Source organism: Plecotus auritus (genome assembly GCF_963455305.1).
Source record: "Plecotus auritus genome assembly, chromosome: 3".
Taxonomy (NCBI): Eukaryota; Metazoa; Chordata; class Mammalia; order Chiroptera; family Vespertilionidae; genus Plecotus; species Plecotus auritus.
The window spans coordinates 167833140-167842781 of record NC_137772.1 but is presented as its reverse complement, the minus strand read 5'-3'; the positions used below and the strand labels follow the sequence as shown (position 1 = coordinate 167842781).

General features: G+C 38.4%; 1 protein-coding gene across 1 annotated transcript in view; it reads right to left on the bottom strand.

The window, feature by feature from the left end:
- Positions 1-4788: 4788 nt before the first annotated feature.
- LRIG3 (leucine rich repeats and immunoglobulin like domains 3) overlaps positions 4789-9642 on the bottom strand; it is a 47437-nt gene continuing 42583 nt past the window's right edge. The window contains exons 16-19 of the mRNA XM_080660066.1: positions 9184-9342; positions 7266-7409; positions 6891-7166; positions 4789-5465 (exon numbers count right to left, since the gene is read on the bottom strand). Of these exons, the coding sequence (XP_080516192.1) occupies positions 5221-5465; positions 6891-7166; positions 7266-7409; positions 9184-9342 (824 nt within the window). The 3' untranslated portion in view covers positions 4789-5220. The remainder of the gene's footprint in view (positions 5466-6890; positions 7167-7265; positions 7410-9183; positions 9343-9642) is intronic.

The window sequence follows — 9642 nt, the reverse complement described above, 5'->3', positions numbered from 1 at the left end:
TAATGATCTGAACTTGGCTGTGTAATGGGATAAGAGGAAAGCATGAACAGCCTTGAGATAATCCAGGTGCAAAATCAACAGGAATGGTGATAATTGCTAATTAAACAAAGGGAGTACCAGAACTAGACCAGATAATCAGCTTGTTCACAGTGGTTGGCAAACTGCCGCTCTGTTGACTAATGAGTTTGCCGACCACTGTTCTAGGACATGCTGAGTGAAGTATATTCAACAGTTCTAGGTAGCTCAGATAGAATTAGACACCAAATTAGTTCCAGAACAGGGGCCCTACTAAGTTACAGCATTTAACTCATTGTATTGTTAAGTATTTATTTACATACCTGTTTCCTATCCCACTGATAATAATTAGGACAAGGGTCATTTTACTCAATTCATGTCACCTATGCAACAAATACAATCAAGTATATAAAATAAAGTTTGACAACTGATAGTGTGTTGTTACCAAATGTCAACTCTGAGCTGTAGATAGGTCAAAGCCATATGCAGAAATATCATATAATTACAAAAAATGACAATAATGTCATGAAGGCATTAGGTGTTATGCTCAAATATAATTTAAGAAAAAAAGTTGGACATATTAAAAGCCCAAATCAACCATGAATCTCAACAAAGATATGTGAAAAAGGGGAAATAATTGTAGAAGAAATCCGAGAATAAAATTGTAATGGTCTTGAGTTATTCTGCCTTACCCTTTAAAATGTATTTTTCAAAAATTCTTTAATTAAAAAATGTAAATCTAATAAAAATCTACATGTGAATATTGGTTACCATTTCTTTTAAAAATACGTTTTATTGATTTTAGAGAGAGAGGAAGGAAGAGGGAGAGATAGGAAAGTAAATGAGAGAGAAGCATTGATCTGCTGCCTCCTGCAAGGCCCCCACCAGGACTGAGCCTGCAACCCAGGCATGTGCCCTGACCGGGAATCGAACCAGTGACCTCTTGGTGCATGGGACATCACTTAACCAACTGAGCTACACCGCCCAGGTTGGTTATAATTTGTGTTCATGGCTATAAATCATCATATGGGAGGATATTGAATTCAGGATAAAGAATTCAGATTCTTGACAGGAAATAAAAGTAAAAGTGGGAAATGAACTTACAATTTTTGCAAAAGTAACAATGTATTTGATAAATTGTACACATTTCAATCTATAACATAAATTTTCTACCTCAAGTGAAATCAAACATCTGTATTAGAAAACACCCCACCACAATCAAACTTCTCAAAAAAAGTAAACAAAAACAAATGGCCCAAAATATTGGAATAATTCAGTAAATGTACGTGGACAGACCTCCTCTCTGTTAAAATACTAACTAGAGTACCTCTGAGCCATTTTAGGCCAAACTTGAAAACTCTCAAGATTGTTTCAGTACACCCTTATTATACATTAAAATGCTTCATGGAAAAGGTAAGTTCTGGTAACTGGATATTTCTGGAATACTGAAATTATTCATTGTGTGAAGAAACTGTAGCCCTCTTTAAAGATTCTAATAATTTTTTGGCAGGATATTGTGTTATTCAATGTGTTAATAAAATGCTGTTTTAAAAAAGTATTTCTAAATTACTAGTATGCTAACAACAGCTCTGACAAGGAGTTAATATCCGAAGTATGCAAAGAACTTGTAAAACTCAACAAAAAAATCCAGTGGAAAAAAAAAATGAGCCGAAGACCTGAACAGACACCTCTCCCAAGAAGACATACAAATGGCCAACAGATATATGAAAAGATGCTCAAATTCACTATTAGGGAAATGCAATCACACCTGTTAGAATGGCTATTATCAACGAGACAAGTAGTAACAAGTGTTGGAGAGGTTGTGGAGAAAAAGGAACCCTCATTCACTGCTGGTGGGAATGTAAACTGGTACAGCCACTATGAAAAATAGTATGGAGGTTCCTCAAAATATTAAGAATAGAGTTACCATATGACCCAGCAATCCCTCTTCTGGGTATCTTCCTGAGAATTTGAAAACATATGCACACCTGTTCACTGCAGTATTATTCATGGTGGCCAAGACATGGAAACAACCAAAGTATCCTTCAATAGATAACTGGATAACGAAGGTATAGTACATATATACTACGGAATACTACAGCCACAAAAGATGAAATACTGCTATTTGTGACAACATGGATGGACCTTGAGACTATCATGCTAAGTGAAAATAAGTCAGTCAGAAAAAGCTAAGAACCATGATTTCACTCGTATGTTGGATATAAAACTGAAACTCAGACACAGACAACAGTGTGGTGGTTACCAGGGCAAAGAGGGCCAAATTCATGGTGATGGAAGATGATTTGACTTTGGGTGGTGGGCACACAATGCAATATACACATTATGTATCATATAAATGTACACTTGAAACCTATATGATCCTATTAACCAATGTCACCCCAATAAATTTAATTAAAAATAAAATTTAAAAAAGAATTTATTTAAAAAAATAAAAATTAATTATCTTATTACACAAGTCCAACTACTGCTGATTCCAAGAGTGGGAGGGACAGGGCAGGCATTTTGCAATGACATTTGGTTCTCATTCTCTTAGAAAAATACCAGCATAGCACATCTGCAATATTGATTGTGAATTACTTCCTATCACACTAAATCAAAAGGACTAAAACCCCTCAAGTGTGTACAAAGATCAAAGCACTTTCCAGTCAAGTTTTAAACCATAGTCCCATTGGTTTTATTCTGAGAAATAATTGTTAGTTTCTCTCTGTAGGAACACTGTGAAAATAAATTGTAAAAGTTCTACAGATATTTAATCTTTGGAAAATGTTGTCTGCCATAATTAAGGAATATTTCCCCCAATATCTTTAAAAAACAGATAAAATTATACACAATAACTATCTTATCCTTAGTGTCAATAGTGAACAAAAAATACAAGTTGTGTGAAATCTGTTAGGATATGTTGTACATGAATTGGTCTTGTATCAGAAAACATAGATTAAACATTTTAAACATTCCTCCTCATAAATAAGGCAAGTAATTTGATATATATTTACATTCGTGTTTTTTCTTAAGTCTGTTATTTTAGGATTTCTTAATACCTACTAGACTCATTCTGTTAATTGAATATGAAGTCTCAAAATTACATTCTTTTCCTGCAAATGTCCAAAAGAAATTGAGCTCCTCCTGTTTCTCTAGCAGCTAAGATTATATGCAATCCATAATTTCAGCATATGAGCAGAGTAAAAGGGAAAATCATATTGATGCAGAATGAATCTAAGTTTTGAATTTCAGGCATTAATGACTTGAATGTCCCTCTGTGCTTCAGTCTGGAAAAGTTAAATGCTTTAAATAAGTTCATAGTTATTGAAGAGGTCCCTAGCGATGCTTGCATCACATCTGGCAATAATGAAGACAAATCAACAATAAGATTTGAAAATTTGGCAATACGATAAAGGCAAGGCATCTGAGATCACTTCTTCGCACTTTAGTCACTGTGGTCCAAGGGAGAATCAACTTCCTGCCTTGGACTCGGTGTCTAAATTAAAGAAGGAAAATCTTACTGCGATCTGGGTTCCAGGCTCCTGGCTCCCAAACAACAAAGCTCTGAACTCACTGAGCAGGAAAACTTTACCCAACATCTCCTCAGAGGAGAATCTGCTTTTTCTAAGAGCTGTTTTCAATTTACTTCAAAGAACTGACAGACACATACAGTCACACTTTCAATTGGTTCGATTTTAAAGCTGAATGTGCTATGTTAACTCCTTCCATACCAATTTAATTTTTCTTGGGCAAGAGAAGATTATTTTAATTACAGATGTGAACAAGAATTTACTGGGGGAAAAATCCAACTTCATCATCTGCATTATTTTTTTAAAATACATTTTTATTCATTTCAGAGAGTTAGGGAGAAGAAGAGAGAGAAACATCAATGATGATGATGAGAGAGAATCACTGATTGGCTGCCTCCTGCATGCTCCCTATTGGGGATAGAGCCTGCAACCTGGACATGTGGCCTTGACCAGAATTGAACCTGGGACCTTTTAGTCTGCAGGCTGACGCTCTATCATTAAGCCAAACCAGTTAGGGCATTATCTATGTTATTAAACTTAAAGTAAGTTTATTTCATTCTATTGCTTCAAACTATGTCACTTAACTACTGTTGAAAACAAATATTTAAATTATTTTGTGTTTAACAAATCTGATACTCAGTTTTTAACTAGAGAGCTATGATGATCAATTAGAAAAATATTTTAATTATTAAAGAACGTTGCAGGATAGCTTAGAATAGCTTTTTCTATAAGAAAATTGGTAAGAACAGCAAAGAATTCTACCAGCATCCTATTATAACCTGGAACAGTGGGTGAAAATCCACATCTACTTTAGCTGTTTTAACTATAGAAATGTGCAAAAACCACCCTTGTTATAATCAAAGGGATAGTGAATGTGAAACTATTTGGAAAAGCAAAAGGCATTAGACCACATAAGGCATTATTATAATTAAGGACTCATGGCTCCGGCGGTGACTTAAGCAATGTGGTTGTACTATATTACACCAGAGTATAACAAATCTTTTGTTTGAAGAGTTAGAAGCAAATTAACATACCTTGAATCTTTGCAGCTCCTTCTCACTTACTATGTGCTTTCACATACACTAATCTGATTTGAGTCTGTATTACAACCCCAGGAGGTAAGCAAAATGGTTGAATTTGCTCATATTTTTATGTGCTGCATATAATTTTCATCAATTTGAGACATGATAATATGAAATAATTAAGCCTTCACAGTGTAAAAACAATAAAAATGCTATTATATAGATGGCACTTGGGATCAAAATGATACATTTTATTAAATGTAATGTGCAAAGTAAAATGAAGTGACCTCTATTCAAAAAAAGTACAAGACGGGTATTATTTAAATTGCTTTAGTACTTATTTTCAATAAAAAGAAATCTGGCATTATAAAAATACATAAAATAGTCATGGATTTATTCCCTTAATTTACACAAGATTTTTTTGTTGTTGCATAAAACAAAGTTATAAAATAGTTTAAAAAGAAATTCTTATATGAAAGTTACTCCCAGTATAAAATTTTTATAAATTTTGGTAATTTTGGTCCATCTGTATAAATAAGACATTTAATCCTTTTAAAATTCATAACTCCATTTAAAAACATAGGATTCTCTCTCTTTTAAATAAAAGTCCACTTGAGGTAGTAGTATATTGGAACTCTTTGGTCCCATTCAGTCTATGTGTCCAAGTCATAAGACTGAAAATTTGGAGTCCTGTGGTTTTCTAAGGTCTGTTTATAGGTACATGTGTGATTTTCTTGCTGAAAATCTGTCCTTTCTTTCCCATCTTCCTCTGACTCAGAGTCCAAGTCTGGGGAAGAATGAGCTTTCAAGTGAAAGGCTCTTGGCTGACAATCCGACGGCTGTCCAAAGCTTGAAAAGGCATCCAGGTGAGGTCTCCTCAGAGGCTTTCCAAACGTTCCTGTAAGAAAGAAACCCCTTGAGCGTGTGGCACCTTTTGCTAACATGAAGTCATCAGAAAGCACTTCAAATGGAGCACCTTGCCCCATGTACATGAATAAACATTTTCTACAAGTCCACATTATGGTACTCGGGGGTATGTGTATCTGCGTTATGGAGACTGAACTTACAGAATTCCTTGTGGAATTTCCAGTATAGAGGTCTCTCAGGACCAGTCTGATTTAAAGAGATCCCACTTGGGGTGCATACCCGAGATCCCTGGGCAGGCCCTTTGAAGTGTTAGATGACAGGATACTTACATCCCTCATGTATGTGTGTGTGTGTGTATGTATGTGTGTGTGTGTGTGTGTGTGTGTATATATATATATATATATATATATATATATATATATATCCACTCAATACATGTGTCTATTCCTTATCACTTCTATAACTTATAGTAATATTCATCATTGAGCAATGAAGTTCCCCAATATAAGTTCTCCAAAACCCCGCTTTAGGACTTAAGAACCCACAGTCTCCATAAAGGGCAAGTTTAGATAGTAACATACAAGTAAACTGTGCCTGAATAAAGCATCTTTTAAAATAATCCTTATGTCATGTTCTTTCCTTTTTAGTAGCACAATATTATTCAATTGACTCAAATTCTTGCCTGAGTTTTATAAAAGATATTATTTTCATTTTTTTCCAAAAAGGAATATAAATAATTATACTGTGACAAAATATAAAATGTCTTAATAGCTGGGTAAAATATTTTAAAATTCTATTGCTTAACAAACGAGACACGCTGTGGTTTCTTCCCCCCATCTCCACTCAGTGAACAGATGACCTCAGTTCTTCCATCGCACTGGTTCCAGGCACCAGACGAAAGACGTCTGCACACGAATCTTGGTGCCAGCAGTGTCGACCACCACCACTGGGGGCTTTAAGGCTCCGCTGGTCTCCTCTGCCAAAGGTAGTCCAGCCTGGCTGACGAGCAGGTAATTGTTGCCAGGTAGGACGCCATCTACCCTTCGGCTGCAGGTTTAGTTATAAACCACCAGACATCCAAACCACAATCATGCAGTGCACACAACTCCACCCCAAAGGCTGCTGTAGCCCAAAACCACTTTTTCCACAAGGCCGACAAACTGCGCTCCTAAGTCACTCCTGAAACTCTTGTGTTCTAGAGGATGCCACACAGTGCTACCCAGAAAGCTCCTAAGGCTTCGTTATGGATTAAATACATAATCAAGTAAAATCCCCCATGTCTGACTCTGCTTTCAGAAATATGTAAACCAACCAATAGAATTGTCATAACAGAATCATTAAAAATCAAAAACATTTTTTCCTCACTCAGCATCTGAAGTTCTCTCTCATTGCTCTCCCACACGCAACGTGGACTAGGAGTCCCATGTCAAGGTCTCTCATAACCGAGTAAACTTACCCATGAACGAATTACTTGAAGTAACGGACGCTGGCTCTGAACTTGGACTAAAATCTAAAGCGGACTTGTTTGGACACACGTTTTTCGGGCCGGGTCCTTCATGTGGAGAGTAAGTGGAGTTGATTAACTTCCTCACGTGGGAGGGCCAGCCTATGTCACTGCCACTCTGTTCACAGGATTCTTCGGAAGGATGAGGACAGGGGCAGCACTCCTTTTTCTTTTTGTAACCGGGCTCACAGTGGTCCATTAAAGCAGCCCGAGGGTCCGGGCCGCAACCTTTTTCATGTTGGGACAGAAGGAGAGAAGAGGATCAGAGGGAGAGAGCGCCTGTAGAAACCTTGCAGGAAACAGAACTCAAGTAGGAAGACCACATACCTGTGTGATAGGCTTCAAAGGGATCCGGCCCATATACATTCCCCTTCACATACACAGGGCCTGGGGGTCCCAGAAAGGGACACAAGAATGGATCTGTGGCAGCTTCTACGTCGGTTTCACTGCTGTTGTCAATATGACATGTCCCTTTAAAATAGATAATCTTAGTCACTGAACCCATTTTATTCAAGTACCATTCAGTACTCTCTCCACTTTGGGCATTTTCCACGTTTACAGACTTTGGATAGAGCATCATATAAAGGAAAAAATTGCAGAAATTTAGGGTTTAAAAAAAAATGCATCGAAGCCTATGGATTGGGTAAACTTGTGACATCTCACTAACAGGAACTTGATTAACCATTGTACCAGAGGTGCTAACCTGTTTGCTGGCCGCACCTGTTGGCAAGAGACACTGGTCTGTGTATGAGTACTGCAGCGAAGTGCTGGGACCTGAACCACAGGGTGCCATCAGCACTGTCCCTTCCTCCACAGCCACAGTGATCAGGACCACAGACTGACGCTTAACCAATGACCTCTTCGTGCCGAGCAAAGATGGGCTCAGCCAATACCAAATCCTATCGTGAGTATCTGAGCTAAACAACCCAGAAACGGGATGCCAGTTAGGAGTAGACACAGCAGGTGAGAGGCAAGAGATGTGGTGAGGGTTGGAGGTGCCGTGATGAGTCGCATGCCTGGAAGCGGGAACTGGACAGTCAGAGGGTGGCTGTGACTCGGTACTGCTGGTGACCTCTATAAGGCCCTGAGAGCAGATCGACCTCCAGCCCCAGCACCCAGGCACTGCTATGCTCCAGTTCTGCCCCTTTAGCCTTTCATGTAGACTTTCATGAACATCCTTTCAGTAAACCCTGCTACACGTGAACAAAATTGGGCCTCTGCTCTTTGCAACCAAATGAGTCTAACCAGAACATCCATTTTTATCTCTGTGCCTTCTACTACTGCCTTGCCAAGCCCTCTGTCATTGTCAGTTGAATTTTTGCTCACCACTGACTAAACTGTAATACTGAAAACAAATATTCTTCTTTCCCAAGTGTGGCATCCCCCACAGAGCAGACACTCAATAAACGCTTGCTGGAAAAGATGCCAAAATGTTTGAAAATAATGTCAATAGCTTCCACTTGTTGAGCCCTTAATATGTGCCAAGTAGTTTTCCATTACCATTTCATTTAATTTTCACAACAACCTAACAGGAAGTACTGTAGCTGTCCAAGGAGACACAGGAGTGTCAGAAGTGGCTCTTGAACTGAGGCTGTGATCTTACTTATTCTGCCACCACTTTTTTTCTTAAAACCATAGTTGTTTTTTAAAAAATATATTTGTATTGATTTCAGAGAGGAAGGGAGAGGGATAGAGAAATAGAAACATCAATGATGAGAGAGAATCATTGATCGGCTGCCTCCTGCATGTCCCCTACTGGGGATCGAGCCCAAAACCCAGGCATGTGCCCTTGGCCACAATCGAACCTGGGACCCTTCAGTCCACAGGCGGACGCTCTATCCACTGAGCCAAACCTGCTAGGGCAAAACCATACAGTTCTTAAAAGCAAAGAGTCAGAATTAGATTTCTCTAATAAAAAGATTTTTAAATCATTTGACTTTTAAGACCATGCATGAAGCCAGCCAATGCCATTTAATAAGAAGAACATTCAGGGCACCAAAGAATATTTATAATGTAAAGAAAATACTTACATTGAATGGAGGAATTAAATTTTACTTAACCTACTTGTCTCCTTTTATTGTCAGAAACACAGATTGTTCTAATATGTAAGAAAATGTATTTAATTTTAGCTTTACTAGTGACCTTAGGCCATGTCCTAAGATCCGTATGTGAATCTTCCATTAGGTTATTTCAAAACGACCATCTCTGAGAGCCCAGAGCAAAGATGTTCACCTCAAACACTTACCGTTGCTGTCGTGTTGTGGTAAGAAAAATCCGCCCCCTGAGGAAGTGACGAACTGGTGGTGGCTTCCGCTTTCTGAGGAGACGTACCCATCCTGTCTGTCAGCTAACGTTCCCTGAGACGACAAATAACTAGGGATATCTGCTGGCAAGTTGGTCTCATCTACAATCAAACAGCAGCACTCTCTTAGCCAAGAAGGATCACAAGTGGCCCTGGGCCTCCCCGATGAACAGTATGCACTGCTTTGGTTTCTGTGCATTCGAATCACTGAGTCCTGCAAAACCATCTGGTTGAGCAGCACGCAGGCAGGCAAGTCAGGACTGCTCTGGGAAGCCTGAGCGGATCTACTACCTTATCGCCTGTGGGATGCCCCTCCCAGATTTCAAAAACAACAAAAGTTTAAAAAGAAAGGTTTAAGACTTTTCACGGGGTAGTATCTAAGCTCTGGAACCAAGCTTGATT